This window comes from Tribolium castaneum, chromosome 3 (genome assembly GCF_031307605.1).
Source record: "Tribolium castaneum strain GA2 chromosome 3, icTriCast1.1, whole genome shotgun sequence".
Classification (NCBI taxonomy): domain Eukaryota; kingdom Metazoa; phylum Arthropoda; class Insecta; order Coleoptera; family Tenebrionidae; genus Tribolium; species Tribolium castaneum.
In genome coordinates, this window is record NC_087396.1 from 12700797 (window position 1) to 12724697 (window position 23901).

Consider the following 23901-nt stretch of genomic DNA (forward strand, 5'->3'; position numbering starts at 1 on the left):
TGGAAAACAAAACTATTACTAATAATTTGCGTAATATGCTGTGTCAAGTTACATTATTTTAAAAAGTGAACGTTCCCAAAAAATAAGATTTCTTGAGCCAATTTATCGCAATTTAGGTCCAATTTGTCTGACCTACGAATCGATATTTCACCAATTACTCGTATTTCCAGTCCCCAAACCCGCTGTAAAATTAGTTTGAATATCTGAAGTGTGAACGAGGCAACACTTGAGACCCGTTGGTTTCCCAGTAATGGAATAACTGGCAAGCCCAATAACATATCTTATTGGCAGCCCCACTTAAAAACGAGTAGCAATAGCAACATGTACTACTTAATCCAGATTGTTGACACCAATTTTGAAGCTTTTATACTGTGAAATTTCCAGCACAGACTCTATTACTGTTGGCGGGCATCCAACCTTTCGTCTCTCTCTACCCTCCAGGACTCCATGATGGATGTCCAAAGTGTTTCATTGGTCCTCGACGTATTGAACACGCCCCTGAAAACCGCCCCTAGGTATCCAAGCGTGGAAGCCGACTTCAGTCAGTTGATGTGGCGCGATGGAATCGGACCGTTGTGAAGACACCTCGGCCATGCTTAACTACGGCCTGGATGTGAAACCCACGAGGATGGTCGCCAGCCCCGGAACCGGACCCAGGCACACCATCGACAACATACTCGGACTCGTCCGGAAGGACGAGGGCGACCGCGACCGCGCCGCGACTCCCGGAAACACCGAAAGCGCAGGTGAGGGCTTTGAGCTTAAGCAAATGCACCGTAATTACGCAAAGATAACAGACTCCAGTTACGCCAAAACGAGCAAAATTAATCCAAATTAGAGCCGACTTAACTCGCTATTAATTATGCCAATTATGTGCACGCAATGTGTGAACTGGGTATAAATTTTTACTTTGTAACGCCTTATTTTTAGTTAAATCTATTGCTTGTACATAAGATTTAGATTCAACAAACAACGCACTCAAACACGCAATTAAGTCGCCTTCATCCTATTTGTCAATCTCGTAATCCTATCAAATATAATTCCCTGTCAAGTAAGCTGACATCAAATTAGTGCTGCTGTCAATACGGAATAAAGACGGCAAAAACGTCTAAAATCAGAGCTTATTTTTATCTTTGATTTAACAAATAAGCTGATGAATAAAAATAACATCAGCTAACACAAAACTCCAGCTTCAGATGAGGACTGTACTTTAATATTTTTTGTCAAATAAGACTTACCCTGTATATTTTTTTTCATCACGTGTAAAAATTAGTTTTTTTATTAAAATAATTTTCATTTAAATTTTCAAACAATCAAATATAAAAATTTGGTTCGTGCTACTTCAAAATATTAAAATACGTGTATGATTTTCCTTAGAGAAGAAAAATAGAGTAAGCCACTTTATTTGCCTTAAAAAATATATTAAACAGAGTAATTAATCTATTTTTTTCAATCAGAAAGCACAACTGTGAACGATTGTTTCACAAATACCTACTGAAAGCGGGAGACACTCAAGTTAGTTGATAAGTTTAAATTAAACTTATAAAACTACTTTGTATCTGGTGGTTGTAATGTTAATCAAATGCAAGCTTTATGCTTAGAACGGTTAGTTAAAAGCATTTGGACTGGTCATAGTAAAAGCATTTAGGGAGTGTGGATATTTACCAATCGAGATTTTTTCGGCTCCCGTCCCAAGAAACAATAAATCTGGCTAATGGATTAAGCACTACCGTGACTAAGTTATTTGTTAATTGATGGGTGTAACTTATCAAATTTTAATTAATTTACTCATTAACATCAACTCAACCACTTATCACGACTTGAAATGGTCGAAACGCACGATTTAGTTAATAATGGTTTTCCAGTGGAAATTTTTAAGAGATTGAAAAATTATTAATCGTACTTTTCAAGGACACATTGTTAATTGAGAGAGTGTTTTCTTAATTGCTTTATACTTAAAATTATCAATTTATTTAATTAATTCATTTGTGTAGTTGTATTGAACTGTCGGCTGTTTAATTACCTTCAACTGTTTTAAATTGGTAATTAAGTTGAAGTAGTTATTCATGAGTCGTCTTCTGATAGACACGCCTTCTCTTTTAAACACCATAAAGATGAAGCTTCTGGCTTTCAACTGTGAGAGTCGTAAAAAATTACCGAGAGAACAGCTTCTTAATTAGTAGTAGGTAGGTAGGTGGTATTGGGACTTAATGTTTTATTTTGAAATGAATTAAATCCTACAGCTTCACTCTTTGTTTTTTTTTAATAAAATGTTTACAATCACTTAGTAATATTCTTAAAAATCTTGCACAATTACTTTTGTTTTGTTTTGCCCCATTTGTTCAGTTCTTGACTACAATTTATTATTTTATGGACAATATACCCAGGTAGGTATAGGTATAGGAATTTTTTAAATAAAGTCTAATTCTTTATAATCGGCGATTAGCGCATTTTTAAATTTATTTCAGTGTCATAAACTCATTACTAGTCACTAGTTATGGAACAGTAACCATACTGTAGATACAGGAACATAAAAATAAAGCAAAAATCTATAAAAATACACTGAGTTTTTATAATGGAGTGCATGATTCAGAAGAAATAAACTAGGAAGTCTACATTTTGGTGAATGTTTTTTGCCGACCAAAAGTCAATAATTTATTTGTTACTAATCTGGGAAAACATCTTTTTTAGATGTTTACATATTTCAGATAAATACAAAACAAAGGTCATCATTTTAGACCATTTTTTTTCGATACAAATGGCTTAATTTTTTTATTTTTACACAGATGTTGGTAAAAAATTACTTTTAAAATACAGAAACTAATTTTTTATTAAAAAAATCAGTAGAAACTATCACTTTTGGCCTTTTTTCTGTTGTGCTGGAGAACACTATTAAAAGTAAGAAAACAGTCAACAAAATAAATTACTTTTAGAACTCAATTACCTCAAAATTTTCGTAATAAAAATCAAGAAGGGTTTCTTTGTTTTCAAAAATGCTAAAAATATAAAATACTAGGTACCACATCTTTTCTAGTGTTAAAGAGTCAAGGTGAAAAAAGTGAATTTGCAAATCATTTAAAAATTTCCTGCAGAAGGCAAAAACGACTGCAGTTATTTCCTAAGTCAATGACACCAACTCTTTGGGGACGATTCTAATCTTTATTTTGACCAAATAAGAGCCATAAACTGTCGAGTATTAAGATTTATCATCAAATTGCATTGTTTGGTCAGTAGTGCCACCTTCTGATTCTTTAATTTATTTCTCAAACTGGCAGTACTAGGTGCACTAGTGAGACGATAATTTTTTCAGAAATAATTTCAAACTTTGTTTATGAGCAAAGTGTTGGTGCAAAATTTTAGAAAGGTTATTTTGGGTTCATCCAATAAGCCTCAAAAAAAACTGCCTCACCTCAAACACAAAAGACAACAAATTGTCAAAGTACATATAATTTTAAATTTATTATCTTTTAGATAGTAATAGTATGTTTTATGGTAAAAAATTAGGTGTTTTCATCTTCTAAATACCAATTTATGATCTTTTTCCAAATCGACGATATCCTGACTATGCCATATATTTCACAAAGAAGCAACACAGCTAGAACTACTGTTCTCTTTGTCCTAGTACCGTCATTAAATCAGTTACCTTCTAAAAACATGAATAAATAGGGTGAACAACTGGCCAAGTTTATACAAAAAAAGCGCATTGTTACTTACTCTTTAGAATAAGTTAATTTTATTAGAAGAATGCAAAAGGTCACCGCTTTATATTCTTCCGAAAATTTCAGCATCATTTTACTTCTTCTAAATGATTTTACATGAAAATGTAAACTACTAATTATGTAATAATTACTGTTAAACACACACTAATTTATAGTTTTGTGATAACAATGCAAATGCAATAGTTTGTAAAATTAGCTCAGAACCAGGATCGAAATTGTTTAATCAAAAGCCGGCGTTTGAAACGTCAATGTGGTACAAACGCAAAGGAAGTTTTCTATTTAACAATCTGAAAGAAAAATTATGCTGTCGTGCTGTTAACGAATTGTACCCAGTTATAATTTTGACAAGTTCTTTTAGCTAATAAACGAAATAAATTTGAATGTAATACGAAATTAACCACAATTCTGCAAACAATGTTAACAAAGCATCTAGACACGAAAAGGCTTCCAGTAAAATGTCCGGTTTGCATGTATATCGCTAGTCCACGCTTCTACCGACTCCGTTTTAGAATCACAAGCGGTAAAAGGGTAATTACCATCGACAGTCTGTAATATCTAACTCAATTAACGTTTTATGTGCAGTAAAACGGGTACTGGCCATGGAAGGCGGTACAAGCCATCACTGCATTAGCGGCATTTCTAGTTAAATCGAAATAAAAACATCAAGTTAAGTAATCTAAGTGGTGTTCCATTAAACCCAGCGTATCACGGGTGACATGATTATGAACACGCGAACCCTGACAGCACAGAATAACTCCTACCTTCACCCACACGAAAATAAACCAAAACACCGGAGCGTATTATTACTACATTAAACGCTGAAATTAGATTTATAAATACGACAAGATGGAAAAGAACATGAAACGCGCCCAATTTCATCGATGGTTTAGATACCTGGTCGAGGCTAGAATAAATTTGGAAATAAAACGAGTCGAAAGTGTCGACTCGGGCGAGATCAGAAGGAAGATATAAGTAGTTGGCTGTCAGACGATTTCTGAGTGCTTGGGTCCGACTTTATACTTTATTTAATTTGCCAGATCGAAGATAAGCAGGAATTAAAACAAGATATTCACATCTCTGAAACGCGTGTAATCACCATAATCGACTCTGAAATGTCTCTATTTAATTCCACGAACTCAGCTCGGACTTTCAAGTTTATTATAATCAACTTTTTGTTGTTTGAAGTTAAAACGATTATTCATTTCTCGCCGTCTGAAACTACTTCCAGTAAATTACTTTTTCTCCGGCGCAATGTAATTAACTATGTTATATAAAACCTCAACGCAGCTACTAATTAGTTGGGTTTACAAATTAATTATCCTTCAAAAAGTGATTAATTTTTGAACCCGGCCAGAGATTGTCAATCGGTGTAATTTCGGTATTTCGAGATAAAATTAAATTGAATTAAAATAATTAAATTTGTCCACTCGAAAACCTGCTCGGTGGGTGAGTGAATTTTGCACAAAAGCAGATTTTGTTTATTTTGCTCAAGCAGTAAATTAGACCGCTCCAGTGAATTGTTGGGGACCGCTGGCCTCGTGTGCGGCCTCCTGTCGCTTCATAACACGCCTTTAACAAGCCATTGTTTAACAAGAATAGTCTTTTAATTGATGAATTAAGGAAAATTAAGCCGTAGAGCCTGCAGGTGGGATGTTGGGCCACTTAGCGTCGATTGGCAGCACTGATTTTATCGAGCCCATTTCGGCTGAAACCCTGCCGAGCAACATTTGGGTTTTAGGAATTTTCCCGCGAGCGTGTGGGGCAAAACATTAGTAGTTCTTGAGTTAAGCAATTGATTATTTAATTAGGAACATTGATCCGGTCGTTTCGTGCGATCTAATTGCCTTGCATTAATAATAAACACAACAGATTTGCGATAAGCCCGGTAATTGTTAATTGCGTTTTTGCATGCATGCGTCTTTTACACAGGTCTTTAAATGTCCCTTGGTTGTTTAACATTGTATGCCCCCGTAATCGTGTGCAGTTTCTGCATCGCGTCAAAAAGGCCGTTTATTGCATAATTTGTTATTTTTCCAAGTTAATTTCGTAAATGTCTGCTGCAATTAAAATTTGCATGTTGGTCGTGTTTTAGCTTCGTCCGAATAATTGCAAATGATTTGTTGAAAGTTTTTCAATGCACACAATGATGGAATTAATTTTGCTGAAACTAAATAAAAACATACAACACAGTCGCTTTGATTATTTTTAATTTCGCCATCATTGTTACAAAAAACTACGGCCTGAAATTTCCGTTCCTAATTATTCGAATTTTATCGTCCATTCCCATCGGCGTATTTTCCATTTCTTTCTCGCTCACATTATGTGGCTTTTACATGCAATTAGCGGCAACGTTTCTCGACTGCCGCTTAATAAAATCTCGTGTATGTGCAGTTTTAATTTTTCCAATTTGCATATACGTCAGGTGCGATTAATCAGAGTGTGTTGGGCTTATAATGTAATAGGCAAAGTGCGTTTTTTTAATCATGCAAAATACTAATAAATTTTGTCTATAATAAAAGTCACATTAGATTTGTTTAATGTTACAAGGGTTGGAATTAAAATGACATATTGCGGACTATAATTAATTGTATATTATTTAAATTAATTCACTTTAATTGATAACAATTTTTACATAATGCTACATTTCATGATTTATTGCCCCGCAATATAAAACTAATTTCACATACTATTGCAAAACCAATCAACCTCTACTTAGGCAGGCCGGAAGTCTTAACGTGTTATTAGGTTTGCACATTTGTGGTAGTCTTTATAAACAGGATAGGCAGTTTGCAGGTTTTAAACTACATAGTTTTATTTGAATTCATTTGAAGCAATCAAATATTAATCTAAAAAAATTATTAAATACTGTTAACAAAGATATTTAAAAATGGTGGATGCGCCGGGGTATTTAAATATGAATATTAAAATTGATTTATTTGCTTCTGTGGGTACTTCCTTTAAACTTACATGCATTTTGATAAAATGCTTATTATACTTACTACATGAAGGAAATCTTAAAGCAATTTATTTTTAAACAAATATAAATTTGAGTATGAAAATTCAAATGGAACATGTCTTGATTTTAAATCTACCACAGTTGGTCAGCTTATAAATAAGCCCAGTAGGGTCACTATTGAAACCAATAAGTGAATATTTTCTCAAGAAAAAATAAACCACGTTCTTGGTCTTATTGCCTTAACCATGCTTTGAAATCAATACCAAAACTAAAAAAACATATTTTTTTCAAAAATTTTTGACAAGACCTTTGAGCAAACTAATAAAAAAGACTTTATTGTTTTATTTTGGTTAAAAGTCAAAAAGCAAATTCGGCACTTTTGATAAAAATGTAGATTGGCTTTCAAGACATAGCTTTATAACACAATACTCTTCGAAAGCAAGAACAAGACTAGAAAGCTCAAGACTTTTCGAAACCAAAATCTAGTTTAGGTTTGGTCTTGGGTACACCTCCAATGTACAGAGTTTTCAGGCTTTTGTGTTTAACTATTGTTATTCTACTCATGATATGATACCAAACAGTCTTGATTTTTTTAATTTTTATATGATCCACATCTTTTATATTTCTATATTTTCTGTATGATTTTTTTTGTTTGATCTTATTACATTTGCTGGATGTAGTACTTGTTTCTATTGACGACTTAAATGGAAACAATTTGCCTAACTTCGTTGATAGTAGCCAATTTATCATTATTTATCTTTAACTTCCAAATATTTTTCTTGTTGTTTATAATCGTTTAAACCATTTTTTAACTGAATGCTTTTTTGCCCTAATTCTATGTCTTGTCTTGGCTTTCATCCAGTTCTATTCAGTTTTCTCTAAGGCATGAACTTTTCGTTGTAGTGTAGGTATCTAGTTTAAATCTTTCTTCATTTATCCAGAGGTATTGTTTCAAAATAACAAATTTAGATGTACCTATCTTTAGAATAGTTATAAACAGTGCATGTTAAAAAAATTTTTCCTTTACATTATACTTCAAGCAAATCACAAAAATGTTTAAGAAATAGGCATAAGTTGTTTGAAATATTGAAATAAAAAAAATGCATTTTTCTGATCGACAATCCCATGTGGGGTCCGTTCTTTGGGGTGATTTTTCGTGCCTGCTTGTAGTTGGTAATCAAGCGTATCAAATTGTCCATTTGAACACATAGTTAATTTCCTAATCGATACAGGATACTGCAATAAATAAATGATTCCGGTAATAACAATTTGGGAGTTTAATAGACTGGTGTTGTTTGAGAACGTGTCGAGATTATGTCTGATAAGAAGGTAATTAATGTGTTTCTGCATTGATAAATAATTGAGGGAGCGTTTGAAAGCGATAGTTGAGGCGATAGTGCGGACATTGCACATTAGGTTATGATATATAATGTGTATCGCGTGTTTGTATTGTATTCTATTAGTTAGGAACATTGTCGGCTTGATTACCGCCCTGGGACAGGTGTGATTCTACTTAATTATACATGAATTACCGTATGATCGATTGAAGTCAAAATATGATTACATAATACATGCGAGGAAAATCCCCTGTTCTTGGCACTTGTGCGATAATCGATCTCGGCAATTTTTTGTGATTTTGTTAGGGTGAATTTTTATACCAATATTCCAGGCGAAGGAAGTTGCAACTCAAACGACGGTGTCTCTGAGCTTCGATACGGGAAAATATCGGGTCCTGTAGGAAGCGGTTCTGAAGATGAAGGAACAGTCAATAATTCCGGTTTATCAGAGGGAGACGGATGCAAGAAAAAGCACAGGAGAAACAGGACCACGTTTACAACATATCAACTACACGAACTAGAACGCGCCTTTGAAAAAAGTCATTATCCTGACGTTTACAGCAGAGAAGAACTTGCCATGAAAGTCAACCTGCCGGAAGTCAGAGTACAGGTAAGACCCCAATCCCGAAAAATTAAATCACAATCCAGTAAAACTATTCTTATCAAGACAAATCGTCCCCGTTATGAAAAAATAGCTCAACGGGCCATAAAAATGTCCAATTAAGTCGCTTATATCAAGCATCACGCATGAAAGATGACGTTCTCCTGTCGCTCCAATTGTAGGCAATTTTCTAATAAAAAATAATAATTCGCCAATAAAACGAACCGAATGAGAAATTGATTAGGCTCATGTAACAATACATTATTGAAAATCTATACATCACGAAAATCCGTTTATATCCGCGTTATCCGCGTCGAGTTTTTTTTAGAAATGTCACAGCCTGTCAACGACCCAACATTTAAACTGTTATCATAATTCAATATAAGCAAAATTGGTTTAATAATAAATTTATAACGAATTATGATTGTTGATTAAAAATTATAACGTATATGTAGAGATGTGTAATGCGAACACGCTAGTCGAGCCAGTCACGAAACCACCCTCGTTTTCATTATTTATTGTTTTCTTTACGTTATTAGGATTATTTATATCTGCCATAATTTCGGGCAAATTTATTGGTGTAGTTTACGCATTCGTAATCGACGATACGAATTTGTCATCCTCGTAGAAAAATATTGCTCCGATTCGACGGCTTTTATTATACGAGCCCATAAGAATTCAAAGAATTAGGAAACGGTTTGTTATGTTTAACTTCAGTTAAATGACTGCCTACGCTATTTATTTATTTTGTTTGAATTATACTGTTTTCGAGCACCTGTTTGTTACTCAAAGAGAATTTCAAAAATGCAACCTATTCATAGCAATTATCTTCAAGGCAATTAAATCCATGATTTCTGTTAAGAAATTAAATTTATTTGACTAATTTCTATGTGATTATTAGTTTTTAGAACAGTGAAAAATACTTTTAACAGACTAACCTTGTAACAAGCGTCTAAAAAAGAATGACTATAAAGTCATTCTTTTTTAGTTTCTGTACTGTAACCTTTCGCGAGTAATTTTGTCGAAAAACACATTTAAAAAAAATCAGTTTCTGGCACTCGTACTTTTAACAATTAAAATATACAAGGTGATCCAGTTTTACTCCCGAAAACCCTTTACCTCTATATTTGCCTATCGATTCTAATGTGAAGCTAGAAATATTCTTACACCTTAGAAACCATAAGGTAAACGATAGTATAAAAAAATATAGGAGTTGGAGACTTTTTTTGTCATCAGTCCAATCAGCCTAGGGACTTCCACATTCCTAATTCGGCCCTGACGTCAGTGTTTGCAAACACTGTGTGTTATTGAATTAACACAACTCTACAGCTACATAATAAAACCATTTTCTAAAACTCATTTTCCAACATGTTTACAGCAAGGCTATCAGAACGAGCAAAAAACTGCAAACTGAATTTTTTGAGGTTTTTGGAGCTTTTATAGGTACTCTAGCAGAAACGTGCTAGTGGTAACAGCAATAAACAGGTCATAAAAGCTAAAAAATGGTATTTTATTCATTGTTGGGTATAGAATATACAGATATAGATTTCAAAGTGACCAATTCTAAAAGCTCTCGCACAGATGTAGTGCTTACAGGAAAAATAGTACTAAAGAATGAAAAATAATTCAAGTGCACTCTCTTATATGTCCTTTGCACCTGTTTTTGTCTTCCTGGCAAAGTATTTCTATAATTTCTGTACTAAAGGAGTATGCAGTATTCCAAAGCGAGGTTTTCTGTGGTTGGCTACTTTAAAACGTTGTTAATTCAGAAAAACAAAGAGATTTTTTTGCAAAGAAATTTGCTGAAATTGTCCACACTATATGTATTTTTCAAGTAGAGAGCGATTTGTAAGCCAGTCTGTATTTGAGTGACCATCAGACCTCCGCAACTGATTTCGTAATACTCTGCCAGTTATTCTTGAATCATAAATTCCAGTTCAGTTTCTGCAGCCGTTATGAAATGTTTTTCCAATTAATAAATTTACGTTATAATAAGTAAAATCCATGTGTTTTAATTGGCTGTGTTTATTTACTGAATTATAAAAATGTTATCTTTACATTGTCAATTTTTTGAGTATCCGAACGACAGACACAATATAAATGTGTTCGGCAAACTGCGAAATGGATTGCTCAACAACTTTTACCACATATATTTGTTTTAATTATATACTTCACTTTCACTTTCTCAAGAAAAAATGACGTTACGGCTTTAAAAATCAGCGTATCACATTCGAAAAAGCTTGATATCGTTGGTCACCGCTTATCCCGTTCCCGCAACGCTAACGCAAAAGTTGTAACTTTTGCGTCAACGGGTACGTTAGCGGGATCGTAGCGGGATTTTAACGCCGTCATAAAATAGCATGTCGATCTTTAGCGGTAACAGGAATTTATAAATCAGGCTTTAACTTGATAATGCGGAAATTACGCTATTTTTGAGTGGTTTGAGTGTTTGTGAGGGAATTGTGTTTGTATTTATTGGTATGAGATGGGCGAGGAGTGGCCAAAAACGCTGGAGGCAATTAGGCATTTGTTGTTAGCGTTGGGAAGCCGTGTCGGGCTAAGTCTCTGTGGAAGCGTCAATCTGACACGAGATCGAGAGTGTAATCCGATTGTCTCGTTAGAGGCGTCTTGTTAGTTCGGCGCTGTGATAAATTGGCGCCGAGTCGTCCAGGTGCACGCGACAATCGCGGAAATCAAGTGAGTCAGCTTGCACCCCTTTTGGAGGGCGTCGTCTCCCGCCGCCGCCGCCGCCGCCGTCGTCCCACACCGATTCAATATAGGTTAACTCGCGCGCAAAATTCGTCTAAATTGAATAACTTTGTGTCTTTTTATTTTATTTGCTCTTCGACTCATATTGGTCGGGGAATATCCAAGAAAAGCTATTTTCCGCGGAGGAAAGTTGCCGGCCTCAGGCGGCGACTCTCGAATATAAAACGGCAATTGGTTGGCTTGTTGCGTGCAATTCAAAAACGGAAATTTAATTTAAAGTTTCGGATTTGTGCGGGGGCGTCGCGGCGCCCCCCGCCCCTGCCCCGCCGCGTGCGTAACGAGGCGTTCGTGCGCTCGCAGCATAAATACATGTCGCATCGCGTGCCGACTCGACAACAATCTTCGGCTGTTTAGTCGGCAATAAAATTAATTTATCTTACATTATACGGGGCCAGCGATTCGGCCCTAAACCAACAAGGCAAAGCTCCGGCCCGACTCGACGCGACTATTAAAACTAGCATGCAAGGGTGGTTCGCATAATTAATGCGATCACGAAGCTGGCACGGGGTAAGAAAAGGCCAGTGCTGCGCGTGATTGCTAATAAATGGCAGGAAATAAGGGTCCTCGTGCGTCTCAGCCGCTGATAAAATAATTCCGAATGTCGTGTCTAATAACGGCGTTGCTGCAGTCACGCGACGCTTAAACGCGCCACTTAATCAAGGCCACATCACCTGCCGCCCTTGCGTTTACGTTTGCGTTACCGTACCGAACGCCGACGCCACTTCATTTCAATCATTATCTCTGGTACTAGATAACAGATACTGGATTTCACCCAAACCGACGCCACTTCATTTCTATCGTTATCTCAACTGCTGATACTGGCTTTTGGAAACATTACACCCACGCAAACAACACTTCGTTGTCTTCAGTTTTTCAAGTTTTTTTATTATATTTTTATGCTTATAAATTTATACATATTTCTTAGAGTTCCAAAGATACATATTTATTGTTATGGGGTTCCCACAGCTACGTGTTTTCACCATTTTAAAACACGCTTTCCATAGTAACGTGTTTCAAATTAAAATGTTTCAACAAAAAAAATTGAATAACGCTCATACGAAAACGCTTAAAGTTTCCTACAAACATGTCCGTTGTAAAGAGGTGTCCGTTATTCGGAGGTTTCAGTGTGTTAAATTAAATGTTGCTATTATCAGAACCAACCATTTATTCGTTGAGTTGCTTGCTGTTCAAGATTTTGTACACAAATTTTTCATCATCAGACAATAAATAAATACCGATTTTTTTTAGATATCAGGTCACATATTCTTGCTGTCTCAAAAGCCATCTCGTTAATTTCAACTTCGTTGCTTCCCATATTTTTTTTTATTTGAAAAACTAACGTTCAAGCTCATTCCAACAGATTCTAAGCTGGATTGACTATTGTTACCATAGTCTTTACTCAATTTATTTACTACATACTTACTCCAAGCGTACGCAGTGCGACTTGATGGACAGTTTCAGCCACTAAAACATTGAGCTTTGTGTTAAAAAAACTCAATCTATTCATAAGTAACAAAGTAGCAAAGTAACAAAGCCCTTGATATATATTAATACCTAACTATTATCGCAGATGATAGATTGCCAACACATAAGCGTTATTTCTGTAGTTTAAAATACGAAATATGAATGCGTTTTCTTTGTTTTGTCCAAGATTTAGTTTAGTGGGTACAAAGTTTAATACGAATAGTGTGAAGAAAATATCTAGAAGAGCAAAATGTAATATTTCAAGGAAATCAGCAACGGGCTTGACCTTTAATTTAATTAACCTTCATTTCCCTCGACATAGCTCAGCAATCCGTAAAACATGCGATGCAGTTTTTACGCGGCCACTAATCAATTATGTTCATTATCCGCTTTAAATCAGCTAATCTCCGCGTGCAAAACTATCCAATTTATTAGCATTTCTGACTAAAATAAATATGGCTTGATCAAAGATTGCACATTTGCACACAACAAAGCCGCATAATTTTCGAGGATGGTTGGTGTCAAATAATCGAGCTTATTACAAAGCTCTACTCAATTCCAATGATTATCATCCGTTAGGGGTGGCATTCGACGGCATGCACGCAAAACTTGTGCCGTGCGAACCCGATCTGCACGGAAGGATTGAGAGAATAAGAATGTGATGGATGGTAAGCCCGATGGTCGGCGGAAGAACGCGTGCACTTGACACTTCCGGCTAACCCTTCTTGTGCCTAATGAAGTGGCACTGTTATGTAGTCCGTAGGTCCATCAGCAGCGCAACCCTTCAATCCTCCCACGCGTTGCCCCCTCCTAATTGTGTTTATGCCTGTAAAGTGCTTTCCGTCCTCAAATGCAAATTTTAACCTCGTTAAGCCACGGCCTAGCGAGTTTAAATTATCAATGGTTAATTAATCTTCAATTTATTCACTTTGTGTAATGAATTTAACACTCAATTTAGCGGTTATTAATCAAAGTTTTAATGAAGGTTGTTATAAACACTAATCAAGGAGCATAGAACGCTCTCTCGGGGAACTCCTCGTCGGCTCCTTCAACATCTGCCCGATTTCACATCATCTGCCAGACTTTATAAATTCAATCAACCATCTCATCACCTCGTTTTCAAATCAAACGTTAAACATTTAAATTAAATTACGCTCCAAGCTCCATTATACCTCCTGCTGGCTTTCGAATGGCGAGCGCTGTTTTGCCCCAAGACGCCGAAATCAACCTAAAAAGAACAAAATTTTCTCATTAAAGAAGGAAATTTCACAAGGATAATTTTAACTCGGCCTTACCGACAACCCACATTTCCTCCGCCAAAACTATGCATATTGATTACGTGAAAAAAACGTAACAACGTAACAATTAAGCATCAAACAATTCGAAAACTTTCATATATTTATTTTATTTTGTGTCCATTCTATTGAAAATTAGAATAAATATTTGTAGTAGCTACTTTTAATGTCTAGCTATTTTAATAGCTACTAATTATTAAAGAAAGCCTCAGCACCCGGTCTTTCAATCTGCAACCCCAATCACATTTTTTTTCTTAGGTACACGTTTAAAGCAAAATTAAAAACAAGTATTGGCAGAGTTTATTTCAGATTTAAGAAAATAAACGACTTTGTTTTTAAGTAAACTTAAAATTATAAGTAAAAATTGTTTTTTTTTTCTATTAATGTAGGTATATATTTCATTATCAGATCATAATAGGTACATAGATATACGGGATAAATTAATTGTGGTTTATTTTAGAAATTTCTTTTCATGCAACCACAAATATTTACCAATTAGACTCACCACTTGGTTCTACCTACTGCGTTTGATTTCTAAATTTCCAAATAATTAATTGAAGCAAAATCATGTGATAGCAGTATCTCTGTCTATGACAGCATCCAGCACCTCACTCAGAACAATGCTATCGTAAATTAGGTAATTTTTAACTGTTACAGATCTAAGCAGTAATACTATTAGTGCATCTAAAAAAAATAAAATGTAACCCATAGCTACTTGAATGAGCCTGTATATGCTTATTCCTCGTTGCTGCTAATAATAATGCATTCAGATTTTGTTTTTCAAAAATACTATCATGCAAACAAAAAATACTAAACTGATCCCTTTATGACTTCTACACAATAAATACAGATTAGATGGATTAGTTGATGTCGATAGAAACATTAAGGTTAGGCAGTAAAAAAACATCTGGATTTATTCTCAGAGTAAATGCCGATCATTTAACATCCCCCTAGGCAGAAAGAACAAACTATAAGTTGTTATTACACCCTAATTTTTTGAAGCATAATTCCGTTATTTGTTCCCTACAGTTCCAACAGAAATCGTAACTTTATATCACCGTGTTTAGCTAAATTAGGGTAATTATTTACAAATATTTACTACATAGAGACAAATGCATATTTCTGTGTGTTACTATGATGTATAAGGAAGCAACTACACTAAAATAGCATTAAGATTTCATACTAATTATAATACAAAGAAATACTATATCAAAAATGTGTTTGTTTAATTAAAGTAAGCAGAAAGACGTTGTTTTTTCATATTATCGGTATAAATCTTGCTATAGTAACACAAATTGATAATTATGGAAAATTTTAAACGTAAATTTCCTTAGTATTGAGTCGGAAAATGGCAAAATTCTGGGGAAATCAGCAAGCGAGCTGCGGTCGGCGTGGCTGTCGGTGCGAGAAGGGCGCATTAGTATGGATACATCACCCCACATCATTTGTCTTCAGAAAAACCCGGTTCCATTTTCCTCCACAAACGAATTTTCTGGATGGTCGCCTCGCGTCTGTTTCCATTCCCACACTTATATAGCAGTCGAGGATCGCGCTCTTTGCCGATCTTTATCGCTTTTGCCGCTTTTTACTGCTTCCCGTATTTCCTCAGCAATTCGTTCAGCGGCTGTTTAGGCATCCCTCGTTCACAGCTGCATTCCTGATGCGTTTTCGAGCCACAATCCACGATGTTTGAGCAAAATTGTTTCCTCGTTTCTTACAGCAGAGTCAATTTTGCTCTTTTGTGGCGCCGAAATTGGTTTAAAAATCGTCACGTTTTTGCGCGGCAATTCCGTCGGTAATTTCCTAATGGATTCGAATGCAACAAACCAAAACAATTTGCCTGTCCACCCTGTCGTACAATATTGATCAAACATTCCACATGAGGAAGTTCGGATAAAACACAATCATTATTATGCCATCAACTCGAAATCTCTGAATACATTGAGTAACAAATTGGAGTGGCCTCTTAAAAGCTGCCACCTTTGAAAATACCGGCCGGTTAACGCAATCACCCTTTCATCAGCTCCTTTTCGAACACAATGCTTTTCTGTTAGTTCCATTATACAACAATTGCGTGAGTTGTTGAATGCGTTCGGATCAAGTCAGCTAGATATTGGGGTGTGATGCGCAGTCGAGCGCAAAACTGCCGAGACCCACAAGCTTTATTTGAAACCGAGGGGGCAGAACTTTCAGTTTTAACAACTTTAATCAATTTTTTACGATTCAACTTACGCCCTTGAACTGCAAGTATCATTGGGAAAAAATCTTTTCAACAACTGATGTACAGCTTGGCCATGGGCGGATGATATCACAGGTTCAGTAGCACGAAATTTAATACCAGTAATACGAAACGTCTTAAAAGATTGCGACGCAAAGCACTAAAGAAGCAGAAACCTTTTTCTCGTACCGCCTCCTATAGACTGCACCATTAACACGTCCAATTATAACTAGAATAAGCGCTTTTGTGCTTTAAGCTCTGTTCCTGATCAGTGTTCCTAAACCAAGCAGTGTATAGTTTATTAGCCCTATTGCAAAACTGAAACTTGTCACAGCAAAGTTAATTTCCCTAATAACTGGTTCTGCAACTCAACGTTAATAGCTCTTATTATACGACGGGGGTGAACTGCTGTTGCTGGTGGTCTACAAACATCACCCCCGCTAATAAATTGGTAGCTACACACATCAACGTCACCACGGACCTCTTTGTTATACTAGACTAATCAGTCCCGTGTGACGTGTAATTTGCACCGACACGTGGCACTCACGTGCCCCATGACGTTGGTCGGATTGTTTAAAACTAGTTACAGTGTTGTTCCTTGTTGTCTGAATCCAGGGAATTAGCGTTATGTTACTAGCTTTCAATTTTCCAGCCCATTGTGGGAGAGATAAACGATAAACTGTGTAACCACTCGCTACGTTCGTTAAAAACGCTACATAAAAGTCGCCTGTTTGTGCGAGCTCCAGTTGTGTAATTCGCAGCAAAAACGTCGTGGTAGAGTAAGCAAAATCAGTATCCTCTCGAAACCGAGTCAGAATTAATTAAAGCATCTTTAATTACGGGCATTAATTGAGTCGGCCTCGAGTAACGACAACACGCGCAGCTTTGACGACAAAGCTTGCCATAAAATAATTAAATATCAAAATGAAGACAAATTTAATATTGGGTCGTCTGCGAAGCCGCGGGGTGTGCACGGCACTGCATCACCACCGGCAGGCGGGGGCGCTTGGGACGCTCGTCAGCTTTGGGGCTGCAGCAGCCGCTCTGGGCAGGCGTAGACGGCGCCTATAGCGAGCTCCACATCACCTCCCACGGTTAAAAAGATAAAACCCCAATTTATTACCTTTCGACCGAAATACAATTACGTTTTAGTCTTTTGTACACTTGAACGTTATTTAATAATTGAAAATGGCGAGGTTAACTCGAGCGACGGTTTGGCAAACGACAAGTTTCATGGTTGGAAGTTTGCGAGGAGTTTGACGTTTCGAGTACGACGTTGCAAGTTAATTGGCCTAATGGGTGGTAATTAGAAAGGGCCCGCGGGCGGAACGTTAATTCACCTATTCTCTCTACACAGGTCCTGAATGCCTTGGAATTGTTAATTAAATCCTTAGTTTAACTGAGCTTTGTCCTGGCAGCAAAGACGAAATATATTCCACTACCCGCTGATCTACATCCAGCGCAAATTGCATCATTTCGAATGCCTTCAACAATATTTACCAACTAATTTAAATGCCGGATTTCACTACATCACACATTTTTCTCAAATTCCAAGCAAAAAATACGGCACCTACTTGCCAATTTATTTAAATTAGCTACTACCTACTAGTTTATTTTCTCTTAAATAAGACTACAGTGGTAGTCTACAGTGGACAGTGGACTACAGTGGACTAGAGTGGTAATTTTGGAATAGAGGATCTCCAAAAGTAAGACGTTTAGAAAGAAACAAATGACACATTGTTGAGCTCATTTTTTGAGAAATAATTTTATTAGTGTACAAAATGTGCTTTAGAAGGTGTCACTAAATTTTTATGTAAATTTTTCAGTCTTAGTAGTCCGGTCAAAATAAACATTCCAATTTACAAGAATTTGCATAAAGCTGAAAATTGTCGACCTATTTTATGATAACATTTACCGTTTTCGAGAAAAACGCTTAAAACCGATACTTTTGACTTTTGAGATTGAATAACTTTTTTAGCACACGTCGGATCGGTGTAAACTTTTGAATTTTATTTGTTAAGGTGTACCTAAAGCCTGTACCAATTTTCAGCTTTATGCGAATTATTGCAAGCTTACCGCTATATTTTTGTCTATTTTGACCGGACTACAGTATGCGGATACTCAAAATACACCACCTTGTATACCGGGTGCTCAAAAATCTGCGCACCAACTCAACGGAGTGTGGTAGAGAATTGCTTACACATAAAGGTAAAAATAGTAAAAAAATTCTTTGTGTTAAAGTTATTGATAAATAACGAATTTTAAATAAATGATATGTGGCAACGTTGCCTATCAGTCGTGATCGCAATAGAATTTGATCAACAATAAAAATAATTATTTTTGAAACGGTTTCCTAGGAAATAGTTCCCAGCGTTGCCACATCTACAAACTGTGATTTTTTGATAAATTTAATTTTTTTTAAATTAAAAAAACTGCTAAGATCTGATAGTAAATTTAAAAATAATTATTCATCGTTTTGTTAGGGAACAATTACTTGATGCGAAACATAGAAACATTAAAAAATAATAAAAATTGAGAAAGTTAGCAAAATAAGTTTGTTGTTCCAGATTTTTTAAAATATAACATTAGGAATTTTTTTAAGATTTTTCCCGTGATCTACACTTGCTTCTCAACAACGTACCACTGAGTTGGTGCGCCAGTTTTTGAGCATCCTGTATATGTACATACATAACTGTATTTAGCGTTTATAAAAACACAAATGTGGATCCGTTTTATTTGTTACATACTCGTAGTGGCCTATAATTTGTGCTGAAACTGAAAAGCATTGGCCAAATAATTTTCAAAACGACGAGAGAAGTGGAGGAAAAGTAGTTATTGCTGTAAAAATTGTTTACGGAAAAAAATAGCAAAGTAAATCATCAGTTATCACAAGGAAAAGGCAACTTTTTATCCTTTAGATCGCCGAGCATTCTAACAGCTTTTGACAAAGCTTACTGAGCTTGGAATACAGAAAAGACTCACACGGTGCCAATAAAAAATGCTTATAAAATCTAAACGTTTTGAGACACCATGTGACTTCTTTCTGTTTCCTGAGGGCAATAAAAGTTGGGTGGACGTCGTTTTCAAATCGCGAACTTACACGTGTAATGCCATCCCAAAATTTGGTTGCACCAAAAAAATAAAATATGTATTGATGTGAAGGATTGATTCGCTAAGTGTAAGTGAGAGAGGCATTTTTCCGCGGCGTTTTAACTAGTTTTAAATTTGTTGTTAGCGAGCGGAGCCAAGTTTATTGGCGGTTATCGATATGCTGACAGAAAATAAATGGTTTTATAAAATTCGTCGCATTATAGGGCGACTGCCTGGTGCAGGGTCGCATATGTCAAGCCGGTCCCGGTTTGCTAAGACGTCAGACGCAGATCCGCATGCCGTAATACAATCTTGAACATAATAGGGCCAATCCGGCTGCTGCCGTGTTATTAGCCGACACAATGCCGCTTTGTGCCGTCGTTCTCACTGCGATTGCTGTTACAACGACAACAACCATTGATTTTATCAACAAATCTGACACTAACTACAGCTACTGTTCAGCCGCGCCTCCGAAACATTCCCGAAATAGCGTCAAAAATTAAAATTGTTTTGTTGCCGCGTCAGCTCCCATTTGCCGGCTCGTAATCGCCCAACAACAAGAGAAAATTACAGTCTGCTTTTGGAAGTTTGCTAAAAGTTTCTTATTCGATTTAGTCAATTTAGGACGGCTTCAGCCCGCCATTAGCTCGAGTAAAGAATGACATCAAATTGTCAATTAATGCATCAGTTCAAAACCAATTCTCGGGGCGCTTACGGCATCAACATGGCCGTGCTGCCTGTGGGGAAACTTAAGAATAAGGATAATCAGGGGTGCCAGGATAGGGGAGGGTCCAGACATAGTTCTTCCCTTCACAGACGCCCTACGAGAACGGCTTCAGAGAAGCGGACGAAAAAGTGCGTTGCCCCCCAAGAGCAAACAATATTAAGTTCTAAACGGAAAATTTTGTTTTTAATGCAAATCCTTTCAACTTCGAATACCATTCGGAAAAATACCGTGTCAGAAGTGAGTGACAATTTGTAAATTTGGTAGCAACATGTTTGCAGTTTGAGATGCAATTCAAAACTTGATTAAATTTGAGAACAGGAAAAGGTGGCTTAGCTAGACGTCTGGCTAGGAAAGGTATATAACTTATTTAAATTAAAAAAAATATTGTCTCTTTGATTTCCCAACTCGTATCTATTTATGTTCTACTTATAATTTAATATCTTATTATTAAAAAATATGTTTCAAAGTTATTACATTACATTACTTACCAAAATTTTGTTGGGGCGAAATATAATAGAAGACATTTTTCATAGTTTTTTTTTAATTTAACTTTACAGTTACAACTGTGAATTTTTATTTGTTACTTGATTAATAATAAAGATCCTACCTTACGTAGTTTAAACACTCGGAGTAACTTATTAGTTATTTATAACCCTCGTTTCTAACTTGTAAAACTTTTTGACTCGTTAATGCATCGGATAGATTCCACGTAATGTGGTTAGAAAGTTATGTGGATACTTAACTACAACAAAAAAAGGAAAGTAAGTTTAAACATTTATTAGCTTTTATGGCCTGTAAAATGTTTTGAAATAATAAAGTTTGCATCTCGATCGAGCAAATGTCTTAAATATGAAAGGCAATTATTGCATAAAGAAGTTTAAACAGTCGTTAAAGGTAATCTCTGGGTTGATTGCGCTGAAAGTTAAATAAAATGAATCGATCAGGCATAATGTCATTATTGTTTAGAAAACATGATTATGTTTGTGTAGCAATCAAACGGAAATGCAGGTAAAAATATCTGTAATAAGAAAAGATAAATCGATTACCAAATAAACACAGGTGTTTATCTAGAAAATGGAAATAAAATTGAGCCTAGAAGTCTCCCAATGGAAGTAAACCGTTGTCGCATTCAACTTTAACGAGTTTTTGACATGCAGCCAAAGTAAGCAAATAAAGTGCCACCGAAACCACCTGTTTAATACCTCTGGTGCAACGCTTGCACACTAATAGCCTCCAAGCGACCGAATAACGTCCACTTTACGTCAGTAATTTCATTTTATAGATGCTATCTTGATTTATAACAAATAACGTATTTGCTTTCCGTAAAAGCTTTCTCTAACCGGCAATCAAAAGCGGCATTACCGATAATGACTCTTTAAATATTTATGCCTTGTTGCAGGTATGGTTCCAGAACCGCCGCGCCAAGTGGCGGCGCCAGGAGAAGATGGAGGCGGCGAGGCTGGGCCTGAGTGAGTACCACGCCGTCTCCTCCTTGTCCCGGGCCACCGGCTCGACCCTGGCTCTGCCCATGGACCCCTGGCTGTCGCCGCCGCTGCTGTCCGCCCTGCCGGGGTTCCTCAGCCACCCCCAGACGGGGTACCCCAGCTACCTCACGTCGCCCATCGCGACAGACCCCAGCAGACCCCCGCCCGTCGCGCACTCGCACTCGCCCACCGTCACCCCCGACCTCAGAACTACCTCAATAGCGGCGCTGCGTCTCAAAGCCAAGGAGCATGTGGAGAACATCACCAAAGGACTGCAAATGGTGTAGGTGCGGTTCCAGTGACAATCATTTTGTACATATCTGTGTTGCGTTCACTGTAAATATCAATGTGTATATTTTGTCTCAATTATTGTGAATATTTATTATAGTTGTTGGACTTTTTGTGATCGAGTGTTAAGGTTTATTTTGCAATTGCCACCAGTGACTGTTTAGTCCAGTCAACGAACCCTCAAAAAAATAATTTTGGACTTCAGGTTTGTGTTTGGCCTTATACCAGAAGTACCAGGTTCTACGTGTTGAGTACCAAAACGGTGCCGTTTTCTGGTTCTTAGTTTCTATCTCGAAAATAAAACGTATTGCGATAAAATTACTAATGAATAATGTAAAAAGGTAACAAAACTTTCCACAAGACTGTGATTATTAGTTTCTCTGTATTTTAAACAGTTTGTAAGATCGTACTTTAAAAAAATTCGAGTACTTTTTTTGTTGTGTTGTTATTAAATAAGTATAACAATTTATTTCTTACTAATTCACTAAAGTCAAATTTTGTCTAAGAAACTGTAACCATAATGAGGGTGATTTTCCCTTGCGGGAGTTATAGAAGTGAATTATACATCCTTAATTTCTTCCAATCTTCAATCATTTATCTCATTGTTTCTTGTGCATTGTTTCAGACTTTGCCGAAATCAAAACGTAACCTGTTTTTTTGTTTATTTTGCAATTCGTCCAAGATTTTACTTTTTAACTTCCTTTTATAAAGCAACAATTTTTTTATGAAAAAAAGCGGCTCTCGCGACCGTATCTCTTTGGTATATCAATAACTAGAATAAAGTATTTTTAAAAACACGCCAAGTACCATAGCGATTTAAAAATATTGTGCGAATTTTAGTAAATTAAAACAAAATTAGTGTAAAAAGTAAATCAGTAAATCAATTTATTAAATAAATTTGCATCGTTTTTAAGACGAACGGGCTAAATTTCAAAACACAAATTAAAAAGGGGTTTTCGACAGCTTTTTTCAAGGGGCTGTAGTTAGATTTTCCAAGAGATTTTTTTGGATATAGATCTATAAATTTTTTTTAACCTAAAAAACCACTTCTTAAAATCATTTGCGCTATCGATTTTTGTTAATAAAAAAAACTTATTCTCCAACTTGGTTTGCAACAATTAAGTATTATTCGATTATTTAACAGTACATAAGAGACACAAGAATCGCGTTTTTTTATTTTTGTAATGGATGATTTAGTGCAAACTAAGAAAAAAACGAAACTTTATAATTTGATTTGAGTAAGTATGATAATTATCGTTTTCACAAAAATTGAAAAATATATCACATGGTACAACATATAGTTTTGGAAACAGATAAAACAGAGTTTATTCGCACAAAAATGCAATGTTTGTCAGTGGATATCTGAGAAATTATTTGAGATTAAAAATCAAGAGGACTATTTTTTAAATAATTGTACTAACTTTAAATTTGTTTTTTGCTAGTTTTGTTACTTTGTAGGACCGAAAACTCTTAGTACTTCTAGTTTCTAACTAGCCTAAACACAGCCCTGAAATAAAAAATTCCTTCCCTCCCGGGCATACTACAAATTGTTCGTTGACTGGCTATTTAGGTTTTTATGTACTTAAATGGCGATTAAGTTTAGGTTAATTTATGAGATTTAGACCAAAACCTAGTTTAATTTAATTGGAAGCGAATGCAATAAGTTTGGTCTAAATTTCGCCCGGCGCATCCACCATTTTTGCGTGGCTGCCTGTTTTAGACGGTAGTAATTTCGCAATGATTGATTATGATTACTTAACTACATAATTGTTTCCTTTAGAGCTGTGAATTTTTGTAAATAAAGCACAATAAATTATATTACTTAAACGATATAATAGGTTTCTTTGACATCAAAAGTTTTCTTATATGTGTTAATTAAAATTAAAATTGTTACCGTGTTTTAATAGAAACAAAATTAAACCAAAACCGAGAGAGAGAATGTTTTAATCATCA

General features: G+C 35.8%; 1 protein-coding gene across 1 annotated transcript; it reads left to right on the top strand.

Annotated features, from left to right (window-relative positions):
* Window positions 1-369: 369 nt before the first annotated feature.
* Window positions 370-23783, top strand: LOC662264 (retinal homeobox). The gene is made up of 3 exons (XM_968375.4): window positions 370-746; window positions 8345-8622; window positions 21576-23783. The coding sequence occupies exons 1-3, from the start codon at window positions 560-562 to the stop codon at window positions 21945-21947; spliced, it is 837 nt and encodes a 278-aa protein (XP_973468.3). The 5' UTR covers window positions 370-559; the 3' UTR covers window positions 21948-23783.
* Window positions 23784-23901: the final 118 nt, after the last annotated feature.

What these genes read in the sequence shown, in the direction of transcription:
- LOC662264 (XM_968375.4), top strand. Translation starts at nt 560, where the DNA reads ATGGAATCGGACCGTTGTGAAGACACCTCGGCCATGCTTAACTACGGC. An exon ending in CGGAAACACCGAAAGCGCAG is followed by an intron (nt 747 to 8,344) that starts GTGAGGGCTTTG and finishes CCAATATTCCAG; the next exon opens with GCGAAGGAAGTTGCAACTCA. An exon ending in TGCCGGAAGTCAGAGTACAG is followed by an intron (nt 8,623 to 21,575) that starts GTAAGACCCCAA and finishes GCCTTGTTGCAG; the next exon opens with GTATGGTTCCAGAACCGCCG.